Source organism: Aedes aegypti, chromosome 1 (genome assembly GCF_002204515.2).
Source record: "Aedes aegypti strain LVP_AGWG chromosome 1, AaegL5.0 Primary Assembly, whole genome shotgun sequence".
Taxonomy (NCBI): Eukaryota; Metazoa; Arthropoda; class Insecta; order Diptera; family Culicidae; genus Aedes; species Aedes aegypti.
The window spans coordinates 65,315,364-65,341,446 of NC_035107.1; the positions used below are offsets into that span (position 1 = coordinate 65,315,364).

General features: G+C 39.8%; 2 protein-coding genes across 2 annotated transcripts in view; one reads left to right on the top strand and one right to left on the bottom strand.

Moving 5' to 3' along the window:
- Nucleotides 1-568: 568 nt before the first annotated feature.
- LOC110674241 (peroxisome biogenesis factor 10) lies at nt 569-20,472 on the top strand. Its single transcript, XM_021838465.1, has 4 exons — nt 569-719; nt 2,342-2,635; nt 2,698-2,940; nt 19,755-20,472. The coding sequence occupies exons 2-4, from the start codon at nt 2,363-2,365 to the stop codon at nt 20,145-20,147; spliced, it is 909 nt and encodes a 302-aa protein (XP_021694157.1). The 5' UTR covers nt 569-719; nt 2,342-2,362; the 3' UTR covers nt 20,148-20,472.
- LOC5571233 (sushi, von Willebrand factor type A, EGF and pentraxin domain-containing protein 1) overlaps nt 20,219-26,083 on the bottom strand; it is a 244,514-nt gene continuing 238,649 nt past the window's right edge. The window contains exon 10 of the mRNA XM_021838456.1: nt 20,219-21,145. Within this exon, the coding sequence (XP_021694148.1) occupies nt 20,631-21,145 (515 nt within the window). The 3' untranslated portion in view covers nt 20,219-20,630. The remainder of the gene's footprint in view (nt 21,146-26,083) is intronic.

Below are 26,083 nucleotides of genomic sequence, written 5' to 3' on the forward strand. Positions count from 1 at the left end.
GGACGAGAAACACATTTCTGCAAAAAAAACAACCCAAATTTTTTTTTCTCGTCTAGAGTGCTTCCAAATTCACCCCGGTGCCCTAGGAGAATCGCTAGTGACCACCTAGGCACCGGAGGACGAGAAACACATTTCTGCAAAAAAAAGGACCCAATTTTTTTTTCGCGTTCGGTGAAACTTAACCCATATTTGGGTCGACTGAAATTAGCGTGTTGTTTATAAACATTATTTTTTATGCGGCCGCCTTCGGCGACCCGATAGGCCTATTCAAATGACGTCTCAAATCAGCTGATCGGGAAGCACTTTGACATTTCTTCTATGAAAATGACAGGCCCGTGTTAGCACCGGTCCTCCACCGATGTAAACAAATGCATAGACGGACCTGTCACTTGAAAAGGCCTATTTGACAGTAGCGTCGCGACGCCGCATCCAAAACAGTTCACGGCCTCACTAACACCAATGAAGCATCATATCCGTATACGAAAACGATAAGTGCGGCAGAAACCGACTCGGGCCGGCTGCGCCGGCCCTGTGCATTAACTCCAATGAAATATAAAAAGATTGGCAACTCTGTCTGAGAGCGAGAAACTTCAAAACATTAAAATCAAAACAAAAAACAGTGGTTCGCTTTCCTCCTCTGGATAATGTAATTTTTTATTGGTTTAGTTGCATTTCTGTGATAAATTTCGATTACTTCCTTTACGGCAGCTCTAAACAAGGTAAGAAACATTGATTATTGGAAATTTGATTGTTAACCGCTCGGGATCTTAAAACAAAAGAGTTTTCCGCTGTGAATATTCGTCTTACGCATGAAATGATTCATTACACTCACACGTAGGCGTCGCTTCGTGGTCTTATTTTTGTAGTGAAGGTTGGGGCAAATGTATCATTGGGTTTAAAACTAATATTGATTTATTAAGCCTGATTTGCTGCTGACAAGTAATTTCTTGGCTTATCTTGATGCATGGGAAATTCCTGCAAGGAATTGATCAAGGAAGCGCTTTTTTTCTGATCACAGTACGCAGTTGAAAAGAGATGTCAGTTCAAACGGGAGTCGCTGTAGAAAATTGTTGCAAGGAATCGGCTAGAAATTTCTTTAGCGATTCCTGTTCAGCAGCAAATCAGGCTTTAAAACTTGATTTAATCAGCAACACAGCGTAACAAAAATAATATTTTGCTGAATCTGATGCAGCTCTCAGAAATGTTTCAGCACCTCACAATTTTGGACTACAGGTTGTCAAAGTTTTATAAAATGCTGGTTTTATCAATGTTCCTATATGTTTTAAATTATGAATGTTCAAACGTTTTGGTGATCTAATCCATCAAGCATGTAGAATATGACTTCAACTTTTATTAAGTGTTTGGTTTGAATTACACGAATAAATTTCGGTTGAATTGATTTTTTCAACACACCTGCAATCTCCATAACATTGTTTCTTTTATATGGCCAAATGCAATAAAAATAACTTTTAAGCATCGAAAGTAATTATGAACTTTGTTGGTCAGCAGTGTAATTTGAATACCGTAATCCGGGGTAACATTTATTGGAATGACTCATCACATCAAAAGTTCGTATAATCATTTATTGGTGGAACATTTCCAAATCATGAATGGTACTGCTTATACTCATGAGCTAAAAAAATAATATTTTTGCGAAAATTGCATTTAGCATATGCGTAAATTTATCAACTTTTTGAAATAATGATTTTAATTGTTAAGTATGACACTACCGGAAATTCATGTCTCACATAAGTTCTGCAAACGATATAAGCAAGAGAAATGCGGTTCTTACTAAAAATGCCATCGCTAAAAACGATTCCGTTGTCCAAACTTTTATTAGTATGCTACATTACCGCATTACTGTTAAGAATGTAAAATTTCTTTAGGAAATTGCCTACCTTTAGGCGTATTCATGGTTCGAGGTGTTTTAATGGTAAAATAACTCAAAAAGTAAATGACTTGTAAGCGATTAGCCTTCATATTCGGCTTCAGGGACCATGATTTAAGTAAGTAACAACATTTTCAGTATTACCAAACCTTGTTTACATAGGTGACCAAAGTTACCCCATATCAGCTAAATAAAAAAATCGCTTAAACATTTTTTTAACATGCTCAACTATTTCAATAAACAAAATACAGAATATAGTCTCGAGCTATGGGTGGCAGTACTTGTTTTAAAAATTTAAAATTTGCAACATTTCTATTTTCAAACGAAATATTAAAAAACATTTAGAAAAATGATCAGTGTTACCCCGGATTACCGTACTCAATAAAGCGATGCTCTGTTGTACAAGATATTAGGTAAGAATCTAATCTTTTTATGTTCAATAACCTCTTACAGATACCTTTACCGAAAGAAAACATGTCCCTGTACCACGCGAACGCCGGCCAGGCGGAAATCATCCGCACAATCCAGAAGGACCAGACGTACATTGATGAAATTCGGTCACAGCTGAGCGATATCCTGCTGCTCGTGAGTCAGCGAAATTGGTTCAAATACAACCACCTGTGCAAACTAATAGCCGAAGTCCTGTACCATCAGTACGCGATCGTGCACAACCTGCAGACCCTGGGTGAAGAGTACACGGGGATTATCCAGGTCGACGCGAACTACGTCATGCTACCGAACAAAGCGGTATACCTACTGATTTAAATGTGAGTCGTGGGTTGTTTAAATGACTTTCTATTCTCTTTCAGTTGCAAATATTCGCCATCCTGTTGGAGTACGGTGGGGAGCACGTGGTCGATCGGATTCTCACTCGGATGCAGACCGAGATCGATCGCAGCGAAGAGATGCTTCCGGAGGCGAAGGAGCGTTTTGTTCGGTTGCTGGACGGGTTAAAGTTCATCGTTCCTTACGTGAGGGGTTTCCACACGAGCGCGTTCTACATCTGCGGGGGAAGGTATCACATCTCCAAGCGGTTGACGGGAATTAACTATGTGAGTAGTAGTGCAGTGCGCATCGTACCTTCGTGCTGTGCGTACACGAATTCTCTCTGCTCTTGGAAGTTTTCTTAAAAACTACCTAAAGCAATAAAACAGTACTTTTCAATGCTACAAAAACAGTACTTTTCAGTACTATTATTTCTACTATTAATCCCTTTACGATCCTTGTTTGGACCCGTGCCTTCGATTTTTCGTTGGACCCGTTGGCGAAAGCTAGCGGTGGTAATCCTTCTTGGACACCGTCTTGGGAAAAAACCTTTCGAAGGTCACGTCTTCTTTCGTTTATTAACTAAACATGGTATTAACAACAATCAAAAGGAAGAGTGAATCTCTGAATTCACAACTTCCTTCCAAAAAAGTGGGATTTAAAACTGTCACTACACGTGGCAAGAATGGAAGAAAGGACGTTTCCCCGGAATGCGAACTTTCTTCCAAGGGTGAAATGAATAATTGTATCGAAATGAGCAATCAGTTCGATGCTCTAGACAAATTTTCCGAACACCAAATCGGAGCAGCCGCTAGCCCAAGCTTTTTGATTCAAGTGAGGAAGCAAAGAGTGCCGCCTATCGTGGTCAGTTGTTCCGAATTTGTGGGATTTAGGCAAGAGATCTTTAACTCCATTATGGGAATCAAGGCTTCCTTCCAAATCGCAAAGAAAGGAGACTGTCGCGTTTTGTCGGAAACTCTTAAAGATCGCGAACTTCTTCTCAAATATCTTGAAGAGAAGAAGCACAATTTTTTTACTTATGACGACAAAACTTAACGTTTGCTCAAAGTTGTCTTGAAAGGTCTCTCAAGTGACTATAAGTCACCTGAAGAGATCAAAAATGGAATAAATGATTTACTTGGATTTTCCCCAGTCCAAGTAATCATTATGAAAAAGAGAACCCAATCTGGCATTGTTCGGAAAGGTCTTTCTCAAGAATATTATTTACACAGTTATTTAGTTCACTTTAACAAAAAAGAACTCAATAATATAAAAGCTTTACAAAAGGAAAACTTATGTTCGATGTCCGTGTGACATGGGAACATTTCCAGAAACCTGGAGGAAATTACCAGAACCCCACTCAGTGCCGTCGGTGCCAAAAGTGGGGTCATGGTACAAAAAATTGTCGCATGGATGCTAAATGCATGATATGCGGAGGTTCTTCTCACGCCAAGGACGTCTGTCCAGTGAAGGAAGATATCACCAAGTTTATATGCTCTAGTTGCGGGGCCAATCATAAGTCAAATTTTTGGAATTGTCCTTCACGCAAGAGAGTCATTGAGGCTCGTGCCAGGCAGATGAAAGATAATATCCGTTACCATAACGGTCGTTTCCGGAATTTCCCTGGTAGAGTATCGAACAATACTCATTTTTCAGTTACGATCGCTTGATTAGGAATCATACCCATCAGGAAGATCATAATCATGCTCATTCACAAACTAATTTTAATTCGTCGGATAGCCGTTCGAATCTTTCAATTTCGAATGTATCTACCCACGGAAAATCCTTTGCCGACATCGTAGCAGGTAATTTGAACTCATCCCCAATTCGTTCTATGAGTACCCATTCTACTTGTTTCAAATCAAATGGAAAAAAACACTACCGCCACAGGTAACTCCTACTCCGCTTCTTCGCCTACCGAAAATTCTAATGGGAAATCATCAAATGTACCCACTTCAAATGATATGTCTGCCTCTGATTTTAATTTTCTAACTGAACAATTGAATCTAATGATTGATGCAATGTTCAAAGCCACCACTATGACTGAAGCAGTCCAAGTAGGTGTAAAATTTACAAATCAAATTGTTATTGGATTACGTTTTTCTAATGGATCCAAATAATAATTTGAATATTTTAAATTGGAATGCTCGTTCTCTGAATGGTAAAGAGGACGAGCTGTTTAATTTTCTTACAGCTAATAACGTGCATATAGCAGTTATTACTGAAACCTATTTGAAACCTGGATCTAAACTCAAAAGAGACCCTAACTTTTTTGTTTATCGTAATGATCGACTTGATGGGGCATGTGGGGGAGTTGCAATCATCATTCATAGGTATAAAACATTAACTGTTTTAGTCATTTGAAACTAAAGTATTTGAAACTTTAGGTGTTTCAGTTGAAACACAGTCTGGTAAATATACTTTCATAGCTGCCTATTTGCCTTTTCAATGCTCTGGACAGCGAGTTAATTTGCTCCAAACTGACTTGCGAAAATTGACTTGCAATAAGTCAAAATTTTTGTCATTGGTGATTTTAATGCCAAAAATCGGTCATGGAACAATTCTCAAAGTAATTCCAACGGCAGAAATTTATTTGATGAGTGCTCTTCAAAATATTTCTCAATTTAATACGCTGATAGCCCTACATGTTTTTCCGCTTCTAGAAATCCATCTACGATTGACTTGGTCTTAACCGACTCTAGTCATCTTTGTAGCCAATTAATTACTCATGCTGATTTTGATTCTGATCATGTCCCTGTTACATTTCAAATATCTCATGAAGCGATTCTCAATCCTATCAGCTCCACTTTCAATTATTTTCGAGCCGACTGGAATATATATGAGACGTATATTGACTCTAATCTTGATGTTAACATTTCATTACAAACTAAAATTGATATTGACAATGCTCTTGAAACTTTAACAAATTCCATTGTTGAAGCCAGGAGCATTGCAATTCCAAAATGTGAAGTAAAATTTGAATCCATGATTATACACGATGATCTTAAACTCTTGATCCGTCTTAAAAACGTGAGGAGAAGGCAATTTCAACGCACCCGCGATCCTGCTATGAAAATTATATGGCAGGATTTGCAGTAAGAAATCAAGAAACGTTTTGCTCAATTAAGAAACAAAAATTTTGAAAATAAGATTTCTCAATCAAGAGAACGTTTTCGAAAATGCCTGGGAAACTGATTTGGAAGAAGTGAGAACTATTATTAAAAAAAATCAAAAACATGAAAGATCCTGGCGATGATGGAATTTTCTACATCCTCATCACGAAACTTCCAGAAAGTAGCTTATCATTTTTAGTTGATATATTTAACAAATGTTTTCAATTAGCATATTTTCCTAACAAGTGGAAAAATGCTAAGGTTGTTCCAATTTTAATACCAGACAAAAATCCTGCAGAAGCTTCTAGCTGTCGTCCAATCAGTTTGCTTTCCTCCATCAGTAAACTTTTTGAAAAGGTCATTTTGAACAGAATGATGGCCCACATCAACGAAAATTCAATTTTTGCCAATGAACAGTTCGGATTCCGCCATGGACATTCGACTTCTCATCAACTTTTACGTGTAACAAATTTGATCCGTTCCAACAAATCTGAAGGCTATTCTACTGGTCTTGCTCTTCTAGACATAGAAAAAGCATACGACAGTGTTTGGCATGAAGGTTTGATTGTAAAATTAAAAACTATAAGGGTACGACCCTATGGGGTTGTACGAACTGGTGACGTAGGACCACGTAACAATAGAAAATATATTGCATCGGCACAGCAGCAGCGTCCTCGGAAACATCCTCAAATTGCAGTATTGTCAATTATTCGTAATAAATCAATTATTGTATGCTGCTACGAGATGAATTAAGAAATTATAGCAAGTATGTGGTAAACACATTAGGGAATATTACACAATTAACTCTTTGACACATGTGTTGGCTTTGGAAAAGGCCGATTGAATTGTTGAATTTGCGTAACATGGACACATTTTGACGGCGCACTGGTTGCGTCCTCCTCGCCCGATGAGATTTGCGTTGCTGACAAGCGGTGCGCTTCAACAAGCGGCTTTGGTCGATTTTCTTCAGCCATCTCGTACAAACAGCTTGCCTCTGGTAGCGAGGAGCTGAGCAGGTTTGGAGGAGCTCTTACCAGCTCGAAAGTGAAAACAGAATGAAACCGAATTCAACGAAGGAGGGATGCTTTATACCCTTAGAATAGCAGATGATGCTCCTCCTTTCAAATTCTTCGTTTTCTTATCTGGGAAATAGGCTATATGAAACTGATGTCTGGGTAAGGGATGTACAAGATGAACATTGTGCTGTTATTGCATACCGACGGCACTGCAGCAGCGTCCTCGGAAACATCCTCAAATTGCCATATTATCAATTATTCGTAATAAATCAATTATTGTATGCTGCTATGAGATGAATTAAGAAATTATAGCAAGTATGTGGTAAACACATTAAGGAATATTACACAATCAACTCTTTAAAACAAATTTGTTGGCTCTGGAAAGGGCCGATTGAATTGTTGAATTTGCGTAACACGGACACATTTTGGCGGCGCACTGGTTGCAATCCTCCTCGCTCGATGAGATTTGTGGTGCGGATGACGATGTGCGCTACAACAAGCGGCTTTGGTCGATTTTCTTCAGCCATCTCGTACAAACAGCTTGCCTCTGGTAGCGAGGAGCTGAGCAGGTTTGGAGGAGCTCTTACCAGCTCGAAAGCGAAAACAGAATGAAACCGGATTCAACGAAGGAGGGATGCTTTATACCCTTAGAATAGCAGGTGATGCTCCTCCTTTCAAATTCTTCGTTTTCTTATCTGGAAAATAGGCTATATGAAACTGATGTCTGGGTAAGGGATGTACAAGATTAGCATTATGCTGTTATTGCATCCCGACGGCACTGCAGCAGCGTCCTCGGAAACATCCTCAAATTGCCATATTATCAATTATTCGTAATAAATCAATTATTGTATGATGCTATGAGATGAATTTGGAGATTATAGCAAGTATGTGGTAAACACATTAGGGAATATTACACAAACAGCTCTTTAATTTCTTTTCAAAAGCATTCTAAATATGTCGCAATTTTGTAACATGTGATCATTTTCGTAATCGAAGTGTTCTCATAAAATATGGCAAATCAAAGACACTGTCGGAAATTCCACTCTAGTTTACAATCGTGAAATGTTGAGCACTCACCCCGACGGCACTGCAGCAACGTCCTCGAATAGTCAATTATTCATAACAAATTAAATTTTGTATGAAGCTGCGAGATTGATTGAGAAATATAAGATCTTATAAGGTCGGAAATATTATTCCTTCAACTCTTTTCCACAAATTTGATGGTCTTGACAAGGTCCGATGGCAGATAAATAGCACTGCGGGATGTTATCACTTGATTGCCATGGTCAAACGGGAAATCCTCAACGCAAACAGCAACAGCAACGGGTAGTGGATCCCCGGGCACGTGTCGAAATCTGGAAACGATGCTCACTCTTGAAATCTCGAGCGATTCCGACGCTCGATTAGCAGCAGCTCCTCGGATCAGCAACTCTGGGGGCTTCTGGTTTCTGGTTCCTATCGGGCTTGCTTCTGGACCACCGATCACGAGTCGAAATCTGGGAGCGCGGATAAATTTGCGGCGGCGATGACGATGGCTTGGACGCTTCTCCGAGCGGCAATAGTTCGTCCATCGTCATCGCCACCGCAAATCAATATTGCGTCTTCCTCTTCCGACGACACAAATTGGACTGAGACGCGGGTGCAAACGCAAAGCGAGAATGACTCGCCCGGTCGTGTTCACAGTCCGACCGCAAAAAGAAGACTGAGGGAAGAAGCAGGGACCCGTTTGCTTTTATAGTGGGAAGCGACACCGTCGAAAAGTGCTGGAACGTGATTGGTTGGATAAGAAAGGGGTCAACATTTATCAAATTTTCAATAGTTTAACAACAAAATTCACTTATCGGATATATTACTAACGATGCGTAGATACATTTCTGATCGAATGATACTAAAATCGTAATAATTGGTTCATAAACAACTGAGTTATTAACGTTCAAAATCTACTCTAATTTCGTTACATGTCTCATTTTCCGTACTTTTAAAGTGCACCCCAATATAGAAAACAAAGACGTAGTCCTACGTCAAAAAAAAAAACTTTTATTTTCCAACATACATTGTTAGAATAATTCAAAGTTATCTGTCAAATCGTACACTTCAGGTTAATTATCAGAACTCCAGGTCTGAAAGACTTCATGTAAGAGCTGGTGTTCCCCAAGGCAGCATTTTGGGACCAATATTATACAATATTTTCACATCTGACTTACCTGAGTTACCTCAGGGATGCCAAAAACCCTTGTTTGCGGATGACAAAGGCCTCTCCGCCTAAAGCTAGGTATGCTGTTCAGCTCAAGAAAAGTGAAAATTTCTGCGGAAAGAAATGGTCAAGAAATTTTCTACAGTGAGCCCCATTTGAATTGACATTTCTTTCCGTTCGACAGGCTTGGTTGGAGATTGATCCCCTTCTCTTTCCCTTCAGACGGACAGGCTGATGTTTTAACTAGAGATGTACCGAATATTCGGCCGACCGAATATTCGGGCCGAATATCACGATTATTTTGATTTTGCCGAATATTCGGTCTGCCGAATATTGAAATACGTTATTCGGCCGAATAGGCCGAATAGTGATCGAATAATAACAAAATAAAATTAAAAAGGAAAATGTAAAAAAATAAAATTTGTTGGATTTCATGGGGATTTTTTCCGTTCTACGGCATTAAGGCGCTATCCATACCTTCGATAGTTTTTGCGACACTTCAAAGACACCAACACGTTAATGCTTCCAGTGGACGGTTATGTCCCTTGAAGGAAGCACCACACTAGACTAGAAGGCCCACACTCCTTGGATCGATACGGCTATTTGCCTGGTAAAACTAATCGCACGGCTACGAAGCCCACACGATCACGTTCTTCCTTTATTATGCGAGTCAGTGGTCTCGGTATAAAGCATATTCTGAAGTCGGATGAGCAATCATGTGAAGTATTAACCGCATTTCTTAAAAAAAAAAATAAAAGGATAAAAAATACCACCAATTGTTAATTGTTAATAGGATACAACTCCCTAACTTCAGAAAAACAAATCCTCAGAACTTTCTTTCACCACTAGACTACCGCAAAAGTATTTACAAGTGCGTATACGCTAATAAAAGTGCGCAATGGCATCAAATCGGGTAGCTGTCTACGGGGAATTTATTCTTCGTAAAAATCAGAGAATAAATGCTCTGAAGATACCAACATGATTCGCAGTCCAGTGGTGAAAGAAATACACAATATAATAATTGTAATTTCCTCAAACGGCTTTAAAAGCTCAATAAAACGATCATTCCGTTCAATTCTTCACCTTGGAAGCTTTTCCTATTGAAAAAAAAACAAGCATTTTTTGTTGTAGATCAAAATTAAAAATGTATTTCTTGGGAAATTAGACGAACATATGGGTGTTATTCGGCCGAATTTTAAGGTTTTATTTGGCCAAATATTGAGTCATTATTCGGCCGAATGTTCGGCCGAATATTCGTTTGGCCGAATAATAATATTTCAACTATTCGGTATTCGGCCGAAAGCCGAATAGTGCTATTTGGTACATCTCTAGTTTTAACCAGTACCTGACAGTGGAAGGTTCCAATAGGGAGGTCTCTCTCTTAATGATTGAAAGCTGACTCGTTAGAACGACACCCGCCAGGCGAGTAGTCTGCAACCGAAGGAGTCGAGTTTACAATCGTTGGTGATAACCTTAGTGGTTGGACTTACCAGGAATTTCTCTTTAGAAAGACAAGTTGCCTGTTCTGAGTCTAAACGTAAGATCAAGTATTTCGTGGTTGGTTCAGGGTTTTTATAGGCGACTTTCGTCGATCTGGGAGGCTTATTCTAAGAAGTGACAAATGCAGTTCTATCGGATGTCCTATTGATTCTTAAAGTTAGAAAGGGACAATTGTCGTGATTGCCTAAATCTAATTTTCTCCCACGAGAAAGAAGCAAAGAGATTTCAACGTTTTAGGTCTTTTCTCGTAAAGTATGTCTCTGAGTGCGTAGGTGATAAATTTCGAATTTAATTACTTTGTTTCTTTCGTTGCGTGGGTTGACGCAGGGACATATTTGTTCGTGTTGCGCTTTACCATTAGATCAATGCTTTCCCTTTCTCTTCGTTATGAATCCTGTCCGCGTACCACTCGGATGCGTCAGGCTCAGCAAGGGTCTGCGCTTCGTGCTTATGACGGTTTGGTCCTACCTGCTTGCTATAGAAGGAAAATTGTTAACGATCTTTTGTTTTTATGACTTCCCTTCCTTCTGAGTTGATGGGGCGGTGTGCCTTTACATTCTAATGCTAATGCTACCATCTGTTTTTTGTGCTGAGTGATGGCTCTGTCTGTTTAGAGTGCTATAGGGGAAGGGATCGGTAAGGTTCTAGTATATCCCTTCGCATGGTATGAGTTGCCTTCTTCTGTTTGTGGGTCGTGAATTACGTGCTTATTGACTAGTTGTTTATTTTCGCTTCTTCTCTCTATCATTGGTTCGCAAATTAATTGTCGCGAATCAACAGTTAGTTTCCCTGTTGCTATGATCATTATATAGAACAACTGCATAGCAACCATAGTAGTATAAATATCACCCTGTCGCCAGTACCAGAAATCAGTTTCAAATAAACCACCAGTTTGTTAGTATTACCACGTGTTTCTCTTTAGGTTATCGACCCAGTCACGCCATACCTAAGAGCCAGTGAAAAGTGAAAAGTTCTCGAAGCCGTTCCAGCCCCAAGATGTCCAGTGCGAAGAAAGCAGGAATCGTGCAGTTTGCCGGTGAAGGCTACGACACGTGGAAGTTCCGGGTGGAGACCCAGCGAGGACCGCTTTCCTGGAGAAGGACGAAAAAACGAAAGCGCTTCTGGTGGCATACATTGCGGACAGCCATCTGGAATATATTCGTGACAAGCGAACCGCAAAGGAGATGTGGACGTCGTTGGCAAATACCTATGCCAAAAAAGGTTTTGCAGCCCAGACGTACATCCGGCGGTCGATGGCGTTGTTGCGGATATAGGAAGGAACCCCTCTGGCGGATCATTTCCGTCGGTTCGATGAGCTGGGAAGACAGCTGAAAAACGCCGGTGCCACGGTTACGGAGCTCGACCTGGTGAGCCAACTGTTTATTTCGTTGCCACCTAGTTACGATGTGGTTACCACGGCGATGGAAAATTTGGACGACCAACTGAAGCTTGAGACCGTCAAAGCACGCCTTCTAGCGGGGGAGCAAAAGCGATCTGGAAGAGAATCCAGTTCGAGTGCTGCGAGCGGGTCTGATGGAGTGGTGTTGGTGGCCAGATCCGGAAATCGACGACCACAATCATCGAAATTCGCCGGTAAGTGCTACCACTGTGGAGAAATCGGGCATAAGAAGTTTGCCTGCCCAAAAGTGAAAAATCGTTCCGATCGGGCTCAAGTAGCGAATATTCCGATCAACAAGACGGTGGCGCTTGTGTCCGGAGCGACGGTGTCGGAGAAGCCGGACGAAATCGAGTGGGTCCTAGATTCGGGAGCGAGTTCCCACGTGGTCGGCGACGAAGGTTACTTCCAGGAGATCCACGAGCTGCACGTGCCGCTTCATATCGACAGTGCAAAGGATGGCGAGAGGCTGGTAGCAACGAAGGAAGGTACCATGAAGGCCAGGTTATGCATTGGTGAAAATCGGTACACGTTGTCGTTTGGACACGTGTTGCTCGCCAAGCAACTGAAATACAACCTGATGTCGTTGTCAAAGTTGCTGAACGCGGGCGTGCACGTGGAATTCAAGCCGGATCGTGCCATTTTGACGAAGGACGGCGAAACCATCGGTGTGGCAAAATCGAAGGGCAATCTTTTTTATCTGCGGATGAATCGTTTGCCAAGTGGATCGGCATTGGCAGCCGGTAGCAACACGGAGTTACAGCTGTGGCATAAGCGGTATTGGCACCTTAGTTTCAAGAATGTGCTCAAGCTGAAAAATTCCGCGATGGTGGACGGGCTGGATGGTCTCCATGGTGATGCAAAATTTTGCGACGCTTGCGCTGAGAGCAACATGGTAAGACAACCGTTTTGTGGTACAAGACCGCAAACTCGAAGGCCCCTGGAGCGCGTGCACACGGACGTGTGTGGGCAAATCACCCCGTCAACTTCGGATGGATACCGCTACTTTCTGTCGTTCGTGGACGACTATACGCACTTCGGAGTTGTGTACCTGCTGAAGAAAAAGGACCAAGTGTTCGATTATTTCAAGGTATACGAAGCGATGGCGACTGCTAAATTTGGGACGAAAATAGCAAATTTGCGGTGCGACCTCGGACGTGAGTATTTTTCAAAAGAGCAGCTAGCCTACTATGATGCAAAAGGCATTCAAGTGAAGTCAACGGTCAAAATGGTGTGGCGGAACGTTTCAACCGCACTATAGTGGAGAAGATTCGAGCGATGCTGACCGAGTCGGGTGCGCCGAAGTACCATTGGGGAGAAGCGGTCCTGAATGCTGTCTACGTTACCAACAGAAGTCCGACTGAAGCAATCAAAGGTAAGGAAACGCCTGCTGAACGGGGGCATGGAGAAAAGCCTGATGTAACCAAGTTTTCGGGTGCCAAGCGTTTTCCTGGATACCGAAACAGAAGAGAAGTAAGCTGGATCCAACCGGACGAAAGTGTGTGATGCTCGGAAAATGTTTGTGGCCCGCGATGTCCGCTGCAACGAAGCACCGAGTGAGCGCGACGGACGATTAGTGATTCCGAAGGACGTATCACCGGCTCCCGAGCTAGAGGGGGAAATTGAAGAGCAGCAGATGATTAAAGCAGTTGGAGGAGCTCGAAGTGATGCTCGTGACTCCGACGATGAGTACGTTGGTGATCAAGACCCCGACGAAGATTCTGCTACGGAAGTGGAAGACAACGATGAGGAAGGTGCAACCGCACTCCCACCACAATCAGAAAGGAACGAAACTACTGGTGAAGTTCCGAGGTCTAGTGGTCGGGAGTGCAGGAGACCAGGTTGGTTTTCAGATTTTCTTACGTACAAGGCCCTTTCTGCTGGTGCGAATTCCCTACAGGTTCCCGAATGTTACAATGATGTAAAAGGTCATCCGAACGAGCCTGACTGGAGGGAAGCAATCCGAGACGAGTTGGTGGCTTTGCAGAAGAACCAAACGTGGACCGTGGTCAAACGCCCTGCCAAGGTACAACCCGTACCGTGCAAGTGGGTGTTCAACCTGAAGACGGATGCTGACGGGCGTCCTGCGCGCTACAAGGCGAGGCTGGTAGCTAAGGCAGGGTGTCTACTACCTGGAAAAACCTGGAAAACCTGGAATCATCAGGGAATTTTATTCAACCTGGAAAAACCTGGAATTCTCAGGGAATTTCGGCTACACTCAGGGAAATTATTTTGAAACAGTAATATATGGTAGAATATGTGGTTTTTGTGACAGAAAATCTCCATAACCATATTTTTTTCGGCTGCGCCGCTATCAAAATGCTAGTTGACATGTTCAGTCCTTTTAACGATTTTTAATTAATCAGCATAAAACATGTTTAGACAAGGAATCAGAACTTAAGATTGCTAAATTAGTAAAGGCAAGTACAGATCCGGTTGTGTGTCGTTCATGAGCAGTTAATAACACGGGAAAAAATTCTGTGGTAAAAAATACTATTTTAGCTGACTACGCCCATTCTTGAAACTACCATGGAATTGCTGACCAATTTACTATGTTTACGGTACATCCCACCACATTACTGGTACATTTGACAGAAATAATTTACTACAATCTGATTTCGACAACAGACATGGTAAAATCAAGCGCATTTCTGGTCTGCTGAAAATTGCCGGTGCGAGCGCTTAAGTTAACCCCCTAAAATTGTAGTTTTTACCGCACAATTTTTTTGCGTGAAGTTGAAAACATAAAAAAAAAATGTTTTTGCCTATTATACGAAATAAATAAACTTTGTAGAAATAGAGCAAAAATAACAACAGGCAAGAAAAATGGTACATTTCTCAGTCTTGATAACTATTTCAATGCAAATCTCTATTTTTGGTAATAGTCTCTATTTCAATAAAAAATATCTCTAAAGTCACATTTTCAATATGCTTGCTGTGAATTCTGGTGCAAAATTCTAGAGGTTCCAAAGAAACCTACCTTTTAGGCAACTATTCCACATGTTCTAAATGATATTTTTCTCATATATCGGAACTCTAGTGATTTCTCCAGTGTTTCTTCTTAAATACTTTCAGATTTTTTTTCAGGTATGCATCCTGCGATTTTTTAAAAGATGCTTAGAGGAAATTCTTCAGGATTTGGTCCAAAAATCCTAGAGCACTCTAACGCTTCTACAAAAGTTTATTCCAGAGTTTTCGAAAAAAAAAAATCGTTTCTACATGTTTCTACGAAATCCTACAATAATTCCTAAGCCTAATTTCTCATAGGTATATTCCAAGCATTTTCATAAGGATTTTTGTAAATATTCATCCGCGATCACTTTCAGGAATTGCTCCAAAAATCCTTCAGGCATTATTCGATTATATCGATTATAAACTTTTCAAAGAATTCCTCGATGAATTTGATTCTAAGATTCCTCATTAAGTTCCTCCAGAAATTTTGCTTGGAATGTCTTCAGCAAAATATAAACTGTTGCTGCGGTTCAAACATTTCTTTAAAAAATTTTCTAAAAAAATGCTCAAACTCCATGGATACTTTAAAACTTTATTCATGGTTCAGGGATTCGGTCCGATTTCCTCCAATTATTTTCTTCAAAACGTCTTGTAGGACATTATTTGGAGCTTCTAATATTTTTTATATTTTAGGAAAATTTTCATTAAACATTTAGGAAGTCTTTCAGAGATCCTCGAAGGAATTCAACAAGGCGTACTTAGAACTCACACAAGTTTCATCTGAGGTTACTCCAGAATTTTCTTTCGAAATCCAGCGCCGTTTTTTTTTTCTCCAAAACAATCTTCAGGGCCCAGATAGCCGTAGCGGTAAACGCGCAGCTATTCAGCAAGACCAAGCTGAGGGTCGTGGGTTCGAATCCCACCGGTCGAGAATCTTTTTTCGAGTTGGAAATTTTCTCGACCTCATAGGGCATAGAGTACCTGCCACACGATATACACATGCGAAAATGGTCATTGGCATAGTAAGCTCTCAGTTAATAACTGTGGAGCTGAGAAGCAGGCTCTGTCCCAGTGAGGACGTAACGCCTGAAAAAAGAAGAAGATTCTACAAATTTTCTTTGAAATTTGGATAAATTTTTGAAGACAAGAAGTTTTTCAAAAAATGGAATTCTTGAAGATACTCTAAACGTAAATGCTAGAAATGAAATAATTTTTCGATAGATAGTTCCTGATGTGGTTACTATTAAAAAAAATCAAGATTGAATTAATAAAGGTACATATATAAGTCGAGTTTTTTGGAAGTATTACTTAGAAAGTTAGTGAAAAATCTCAAAACAAACTCCTGAAGAGATAAGTAATATGTGAAAGAAATCTATACTTAATCGAGCTGTTATACTTGTCGTAATGTCATAAGAAATTCCAAAAAAGGCCTTAGAATTTTACTTAGAAAAATGTCTGTTCAACGTAGCAATCGAACTCTCATCTCTTATTTCCTGTTACGTATCTCTTAGTATGCATACACATGTATGGTCTCGTTTTTTTAACTAAGGGGTCTCTAAAGTTATTATTTCTAATACGATCATACTACCAGCCTTGACTTGCCCAAAGAAAAAATGCAAAACACTCCAGAAGTCCATACATCTGAATCCCATTATAAGGGAAAGGATATTTTTTTCTTAAGATCGCATCAACTATTTTTTTTCATATCTAACTTTGATGACTAAAGGCCGTTTCAGATCATTTGATTTGTAGATTTTCGTGGCAAACAAACAAAAGTCACCAATATTTTGGATTGTTTGTTTTTCCTAGATAAATTTGTTTTCGAAGATGCCTTTCATTTGAAGAAAAAAGTTTTTAGTCATCTTAAATTCGTTTATTTTGAGGAATTTCTTTAAAACCTGGAAAACCTGGAAATCTCAGGGAATTTTATTTCCGTAAATGAGTAGACACCCTGTAAGGGCTATGCGCAAAAGAGACACGTGGACTACGAGGAGACTTTCGCACCGGTGGCCCGGTTGACTACCATTCGGACACTATTGGCACTAGCAACGACGAATGGGATGCATATTCACCAGCTAGATGTTAAGACCGCTTTCCTGAACGGGAAGCTCAAGGAGAATCTGTACATGCAGTGTCCAGAGGGGGTGAAGATGCGCCCTGATGAAGTGTGCTTGCTGCATCGTGCACTTTATGGTCTGAAGCAGTCGCCCAGGTGCTGGAACAGCCATTTCAACAATTTCTGACGACCTTAGGTTTCGTGCGATCGAAGCACGATTATTGCTTGTACGTTCGAGCATGCGGAGATGCCACTGTGTACCTGGTGGTATACGTTGACGACCTCCTGATCGCCGCTGAGGATGAGGCCGACATCGAACGTGTGAAGACCACATTGATGCAGAAATTCGAAATGACGGACATGAAGGAGCTGCACCATTTCCTTGGAATCAAGATCCACAGGGATTTGGACCGTGACCTGATGAAACTGTCCCAGACAAGCCAGATCGAGACGATAATTGCTCGTTTTGGAATGCAAAACTGTAATCCTGTGAAGACGCCAGCCGAACCAAGACTGCAGTTGAAGCGAGAAGTCGGAAAATGCGAGTATCCCTACCGCGAGCTCATCGGTAGTCTCATGTACGTCATGATGGGTTCTCGACCAGACCTGTGTTTCATCGTTGGATACCTGGCGAGGTTCCAGGATGCTGCTGGTGAAGAACATTGGAAGCATGCCAAACGCGTGCTACGATACCTGCAAGCAACGAAGAAGTTAGGATTAGTTTACAGAAGCAAGCCGAAGGAACCAACGATAGCTGCTTACGTGGACTCCGACTTCGCAAGCGACGAATGTGACCGGAAATGCGTTTCCGGATTTCTACTGAAGGTGCACGGAAACACTGTCGCCTGGTCATCGAAGAAGCACTCGACTGTGGCGATGTCATCTACCGAAGCCGAGTACGTAGCCATGAGTTCCTGCGTGAGCGAGACGATTTGGCTAACCGGAATAATGGCCGATCTTCGACAAGATGCCCTACTGTTTCCGGTATCGGTCTATGAAGACAACCAAGGAGCGATTGCGATGGCAGAACGAGAGGAAACGAGGAGAGTCAAACACATCGACGTGAAGTTTCATTTCATCCGAAATGCAGTTGCTGAAGGGAAGGTCAAGTTGATTTACATTCCGACCCAGAAGCAACAAGCAGACATCTTCACGAAGTCCTTGCCCGCTCCAACGTTTATAGCTTTAAGAAGTAAGTTAGGGTTAGAAGGAAACAACTGAGAGGGGGTGTTGAAATCAAAGCAACTCAGTAATATTTGAATTCCATATTATATACAGTTAGTTCCCCTGTTGCTATGATCATTATATATAACAACTGCATAGCAACCATAGTAGTATAAATATCACCCTGTCGCCAGTACCAGAAATCAGTTTCAAATAAACCATCAGTTTGTTAGTGTTACCACGTGCTTCTCTTTAGTAGTCGATTGCAAAAAAGTTTGGATATATTTTCTTCATACTTGCAAAAATGGAATATTTCTCCTAATGCTTCCAAAACTCAACTAATAATATTCCCACATAAACCAAAAGCTCTTTATTTGAAACCTTCAAGTAGACATGTTGTCACGTTGAGAGGGGTTCCAATAAATTGGTCAGATGAAGTTAAGCATCTAGGGCTCATGCTAGATAAGAATTTAACTTTCAAAAATCACATTAAGGGCATTCAAGCCAAATGTAATAAATATGTAAAATGTCTCTATCCCCTTATTAATAGAAAATCAATACTTTGTCATAAGAAGAAGCTTTTGATATTCAAACAAATTTTCAGGCCAGCCAAGTTGTATGCTGTACCAATATGGACTAGCTGTTGTAATACCAGGAAAAAAGCTCTGCAGAGAATTCAAAATAAAATTTTGAAAATGATTCTGAGGCTTCCTCCCTGGTATAATACCAATGAGTTAATAGAATATCCAATGTTGAAACATCGGAACAAATGTCAAATAAAATAATTAATAATTTCAGGCAAAAATCGTTACAATCTTCCATTGCCACGGTTAATGCGTTATATGTTTAGGTTAAGTTAGGTTAAGTAAATTGAAAACGTTATTTTTTTTTTCTCTCATAAGCAGGTGAAATCAACTCACCTGTAAAAAATCTGAACTGCTACGGCAAATGAAATGTAATATGTTGTTAATAAAATCTTAAATTTGTTTTACCAAATTAGGATGATAGTGTTGTCTAATAACACAGAAAACCTAGATATAAGAAATGAATGTAATGTTTGAAATAATACCAATAAAAAAAAAAAAGAATTCGTAAGAGCAAACACCTTGATGTTTCAATGTAGGACAAGGACAATCCAGCTTATTGCATGTGAGAAGTTCTTGATGATATTCTTACAACGGCCATTCAGAATGGTTCGACGGATGTAGATAAAAGATCATTATGATAGAATTAACGTGACGACATGTTAGTAAGCTCAGAACATTTTTTGTATTTGCAACTGTTAGTTTAGATAGTTAAGCTAATAGTATATAGCTTTTTAGATAAGCAGAAGTAAAGCACGAACGCGAAGTAATGACCTTCCATCCCATCTTCAAGTGCTCTCCACAAGCACAACACTTCATTCTGGTACTTTAGAACGTCCATGTTGTAACTTGTTCACACAAGAAATTGGCAGAACGCGCCCATATTCCTTTCTGAACCAAAGGACAGAGTATTTATCTAGGTATTCTTAAAAAAAAACATTTTTAGGAATTCTTCCAAACAATCGAATACATTCGTTCCAGAGATTTTCCCGGAATCTACTTATATTCAAGACCCTTTCCAATGAAAATCCTTCAAATATTGTTCCAGTTTTTTATATTTCGGCGCACAAATCTATCTCGTAAGGGCTTGGAAAAGATGTCCAACTAATTCTTGCTCTCGTTTCAGATACTCATACGAAACTGGCTCAAGGAGAACCACTCAATCTACGGCTTTCGAATACTCGGAGTGGTCACCTTGCTGCAGCTTTTGCTATCCTTGATCGTGAAGTGGATTGAGAAGAGTAAGAAGGCGCGAGTTGGAAATAACGGCACAATGACTGAAACATCAACGGCGCAACGGACATCATCTCAACCGATGGCACCTGGTTCGTCTACTGTTAGCAATAGCAATAATTGCGCCCTGTGCATGGAACTCGCCGTGGATTTAAGCGCAACTCAATGTGGACATCTGTTCTGTTGGGTTTGCATCCTGAACTGGCTGGACGAACGCCAGATTTGTCCGATTTGCAGGGAGTCAATCAAAAAGTCTAGAGTGATAAGATTGCAAAACTTCAGCTAGGACTTGTTTCGGATTTTTAAATGGGACTCGGTTACGGTAATTTTAATTTTATTGTTATACTTTAATATGTACAAAGTACTAAAAGAAGCTCTTTCCAAGAGTATTTTTTGTTATAAAATTTCCTATCGCTGCCACGTTCTTTGCTTGGCTTGGACGTCGATTAAAGTTTCGCGTAGTTTTTTTTATTGCATTCTAGAAAGCGGAAATATTTACACAAAAGGAAGCATCATCACTGTCGAGCCGAAGGAAGAGGGGGCGGCCCCGAAAGGAAGTCGACGCGGTAAAAGGCCTAAATAAATTAGTATTCACGATGGTTTTCTTAAAATTTTGTTTCCTCTCGAATTCGAACATCCGACCATAAGCTTTTAAGTCTTTCTCGATATCTTCGGATTGGGTGCGCGCGTACAAACTAAATAACCATATCGTCTAAACTATGATTAATAGGTAAAAAGGCGGTTTTCGGGGAGGGAGGGTGCGACCTCATCATCGCACACTCACCCCGTTGATGGTAATGACGTTCCCTCGGGCAGTCGGTTCCGGTTCATAGACCTCTTCGTTACTTCGCATCTCGTACGGGGCGTCGTAGAACTGTTCGTTGGGTATTTGGTCGTAGATGTTCTCGCCGCCTCCATTCATGTGCCTACTGCTGATGCTATTGTTATTGCTTACACTAATGTTCGCCCCGTTCCCGTTTAATCTGGGTGGAGGCGGATTGGTACCATTGGCACCTTGGAACGTGTTGAACGTCACCAGGTTGCCTCGGTTTTGCAGGTCGAAGTTGTGTCGGCCGTTCTCCAGCGAGGAGTAGGACATGACGGCCGCATTCTGTTCGTCCTTGTGCTCTGCGGCTTGGACGTTTTCGGTGTTCTTGACCGGGCGGGCTTTGTTCCGGTGCAGGAACAGAACGCCGATCAGGATCAACAGGATGACGATGATGGCGGCGCCGATGGCGATGCCCGTTCCGAGGCTGTTCGTTTCCTGGGCGTCGTTGACGATCACTGGAATGGAATAATGAGAAATTTTAGAGTTAAAATCAGGTAAGAGAAAAAGAAAAACGAATCTTCATGTTATGAAAGTCCATACGAACAAAGTGTAATATAGCTCAATCACATAGCATAGCATGGACTAGAACAATATGCGGAGGTTATATGCAACGATCAATAACGTGCGGCACAAAACCAAGCTAGTGACCGATTATGCAAAAATTCAGGAGGGATCTGCTGGCCGATAAGACAATGCTGCCAGGACTGTGGCAGACACGATTATACTTTATGGTCAACGCACTCAAGAAAACTACCACTACCAAAGGATCCTGGATCGACCGTGAATTGAACCTTAAAAGCTTCAGCGTGGACGTTAACACAAGGTTAAGGAATGCTGCTAATGCCTGATCATGCATTTGCAGATTTGAAGATCTAGCGGGCAAAGAAACGACAGTATTACCACATGGTCGCCTATGCTTCATGCGTTGTGGACGGTGTGGCCCCTTCAGAATCGTTCGCAGGGCAGTGGAGGAGACATTCGTGCCACTGAAGGGCAAGCCAGAGAGGATAAGATTAACCACAATAAAACGAAGTACATGGTTGCAGGTAGAAATTGTGGTAGGCTTAGTGGATTTGTAGCTGAGTTAGTGTTTGATGGGGATGTGTTTGGAGTTGTTGAAGAATTTGTTCATCTTGGACCATTTGCGACTTGACGTATTGCTGCTGAAAATAGGGCCTATTGTAGATTATGTAACCAGCTTAGGTTCCGCAAGTTGCACACGAAGCACAGACGCTGAAAGATGCAAACCGGAAAGCTAGCTTCCAAGGTAAAATGTAGATTTTTCCATCTAAATACCTCTAGGAATAACCATTGTAATTCATCTAGGGATTTCTTCGAGAATTCTTCCAATGATGACATCAAAAAACAATCCATCTTTGTAGTCTACCTCCATATTTTTTTCAAGCGATTATTCCTCAAAGAATTAAACCATAATTTTGTCTTGCATATTTAAAAATTCAATCTGGGGAACTTATCTGGATCAATGTATTTTTCATGCAATCAAATCAGTAATTTCTTTAAAAAATGTCCCGAATATCCTCTTATAACCAAGAATCCTCCTGAAATTCATGAGGAAATTTGTTCAATTTTTTTTCTGGGTATGCCAATAATTACTCCAAGATGTTTTTCAGTAATTTCTGTATGGTCGTCTCTCCAATGACTTCTAAACATAATCTGGTCAGAAAATTTGCTTTTCAATTGTAAATAAATTCTTCTAGGAGATTTTCTTATGATGTCTTCATGAATTACTCCGGAAATTTTACATTTTCATAAACGCAACATTCCTACAGCTGTCAGAACACTCTTATGCCGACATGCACAGTGACGAACCATTCATAGTTCATTAAATAAAGTGAACCTTTAGTGAGTCAACAATTATAGTACCGAACCATTCAAAGCTTCTTCATAAAGGGGTGTATTAGTGAAATTGTGTAAAATCAAAATAGTTTAACAATAACAGTCCATGACACTCACAGTGACGAACCATTCATTATTTGCTAAAAAATCATATTTACGTAACATTCTCACTGTTGCAACGGATAAAAATTTTAAGTCATACATATTTCACAGATTTGAAATAAAAGCATGGAACGAGCTCACCAATTGATCCTCCATCTTTGGCTGAGCAGCAGCTTGGGCTTCACGAATCACTGCTCAGCGAAACGCCGAAAAATTATCCCGAAAGCTTGGGCCTTCGCAACACACTCTACTCAGGAAGTTTATAAGGAATTCCAGACATTAATAAAAAGATTCCACTCAAACACCTTCAATAGTTCTTGAAGCGTAATTTCCTAGTCGACATTGATTTTTCATAAGGGCTTCTGAATTCATCGATTTTTCTTCATCGATGTTCTGTTTGCATTACTGTAGAAAACTGTTTCACCTCTCGTAACATGTTTTCGTGCTGTATGGTAAAGAATCACTATATATTGCAACACGAACAAGAAACATTACGGATTTATTTAATTTGGCGCAGTTATTTACGAAAGAGAGGATCGATGAACAGAAATCGCTCATTTCAGTTAAGCACTTATGAAGGAACAGTGTTGAAGTATTGGTTAAGTGACATTTTTGGCGTTATCTTGTTTTAAGAATCAACTGAAAGACAAGAAGAATTTCATAAAACAGTAATAAAACCAAAATTGTAACGCAGGGCTGGTCTAGGGAGTTTTCCTGAAATAACAACAGGAATTACTTTAGGAGTTTATGCAAGGTTTCGTAAGATACTCTAATGAGTTCTAGATATTTTCTTCCTAAAATAGCTGCAAATATTTGAGCGACAATTGCTCTAAGCAGTCACCTATAATGATATCTTCTGAAATTTCTCAGGAAATTCTTGCACGGATTACTCCATATCGACTAGAAGAAACATTTAAGCATGGAGAGCACGATGTTTTTTTTTTAATTGGTTAGATTTCTGCCAAGGATATTGCCAGTAAATCTATTAGCTACACACTTAGATTATCGAGGTTTGTATTTGTTTCTTTTTTTTTTGGGTGAATTTCTTTATGTTTTATTTTTCATCAGTGGATTCTTCCAAGTATTCGTCTAGCATCTTCCATACTGGCAGTTCTAGGCAATTTTTAACATATTCTTCAGGCTATTCGTTATTTTTAGTAATCATTTCAAGAAATGTTTAAAAAAATATATATAAAAAATTCCTACGACATCCTGATTGATTCCTTGAGGGATTCGGATCCTGTCTTAAACAATTCCATTTAGTACGGGAAATCTCCACCTTTTCTGGAAGAAATCCCAAAAAAAGGAAGAAATGCAACTTCAAAAAAATCGCCCAGAGATGACTCAATAGGGTTTATTCTACGAGTGTCGGTTTCGTATTGCGAGGTGACAATTCTCGACTCGAGTGAAGTGACTCGCCGTGCAAATCAAATGGAGAGTCAAATCACTCGAGTCGAGTATTGTCACCTCGCTATAGGAGACCGACAATTGTCACCTCACGCCACTCGTAGAATAGACCCAAATATGAGTGTTCTAGAGGTATACTAGGATATTCCTTTAATTTCGCTTCCGGACAGGATTTTCAAGCAAAATCACTAAAAAAAATCATGCGCTCCTGAAATATATTGTTATATAAGATTAAGACAAAACACCATAGAATTGAATAGAGCTAATGATAATCTTACTGTAGTTTCTCTTAGGACAACTCATGAAATATTCAAATCTTTTTGCTAAATAAAAATCTTGAACATTTTGGAAATATGTTCGTAATCTCTATCAGAAACTCCTTCAAAAATTTAATAAAGATTGAAAAAAAAATCTTACATAAATCATAGGCTTCATTTTACCACAAAAGATCAAAGAAAACTGGTCGCAGTGGTTCATCCCGAACAGAAACAGAAGATAGGCTTCATTTTGCAATTTTCCCAACAATACCACCAAGCACATCTCAAGGATTTCCCAAGAAAAAACATCAGCGATTCTTTCTGGGACTCGACTAGGGAATTTTGAAACATTGATCTGGAGATTCTTCAGTATTCCTTCCGTATATTTCTGTTCAAAAAAAAAAGATAAATAAATTCTAAATCAATTGGGATACTTTTCCTGTCATACATTTTTGGATCATTTCAGGAACTACTCGAAGCATTTAATCTCAGAACTCTTACAGCGGTTCCTGCATGAATTTCTCCAGTGGAAATCTCATTTCCCGTGATTAGAAACCCTGCCCCTGGAGGGATTCTCGTTTCCTGGGGAATAATTTTCTGTTTCTCGGGATTCCCAGATTTTCCGGTAAATTATATTTCTTTAAAAAATTTACCATGTATGTTGAAACAAAACCTTCATTGTTTTTCTTGTTATACCAACCAATGTCCTCACTCCTCAATGAGCTTCAGTCTTAATTTTATTGCATCGACTTTTGATTGATATTTTAAACTTTTTTGTTTTGCACTTTTCTTTGAAAACGAAGCTGAATGCTTTTTTTCGGAGAAATGTGAATAAATTAAAAAAAAACAGATAAAAATCATGCACATTTACGATTATTAATTATAATATACATGAAATACAGAAAGTTTCTGAGAAAATATAAAATTTGTTTTATATCCACATTTTTTGAGAGTTTCCCGGGATCCCGGGAAATGACAATTTTATTTACCGTTTTCCGGGAAGTCGAATCCCGGAAAAATTGGATTTTGAACGATTCCACCTGTTTTTTTTTTCAAAAGTCACATCTTAGATTATTTCCTAAAAAAATCCTTAAGAAGTTCATCAATTTTTTTTTACAGTTTTCAAAACTTTAATTTTATTTCATTTGTTTATTTATTTTTTGCCTTTTCTTGGAAAAAAAATAGTTTTTTACATAAATTTACATAAACTTCTGTGTAGGTTCTCTTTGTTTAAACCAGAATTTACAAATACATTTGGTGCAGAATTTTATTAAATTATTATACCAGCGATTTGGGGCCCAATTAGCCATAGCGGTACACTCGCAGCTATTCAGCAAAATCAAGCTGAGGGTCATGGGTTCGAATCGCGCTGATCGAGGATCTTTTCGTAGAGGAAATTTTCTTGACTTCCTTGGGCATATTGTATCTTTGTTCCTGCCACACGATATACACACACATAAAAACAGTCAATTGGCGAAGAAAGGTCTCAGTTAATAACTGTGGAAGTGCTCATAAGCACAATAAGCTGAGAAGCAGAAAGAAGAAGAAGATGCTCAGCGATTTCTTTTGGAATGCATGTGTTACGGTTATTCATTGTAACAATAAATGTTAATTGTTAACGTTCAACGCTCCGTCATCAAAATCATCGTCTTCATTGAAACTTCAAAAACAGTTTTTCTGTTTAAACCTTAATTTTTTTCGATGACAATGTTTTCATTGTGTTTCGGCTGGAGAATAGAATACAGTGAACACATTTTCCGGTAAATTTTC

Excerpts from the sequence above, each read along its gene's own strand:
- LOC110674241 (XM_021838465.1), top strand. The coding sequence starts at position 2,363 with ATGTCCCTGTACCACGCGAACGCCGGCCAGGCGGAAATCATCCGCACA. Across the intron at positions 2,636-2,697 it reads TCATGCTACCGAACAAAGCG|TTGCAAATATTCGCCATCCT; the intron begins GTATACCTACTG and ends ATTCTCTTTCAG. Across the intron at positions 2,941-19,754 it reads GGTTGACGGGAATTAACTAT|ATACTCATACGAAACTGGCT; the intron begins GTGAGTAGTAGT and ends CTCTCGTTTCAG.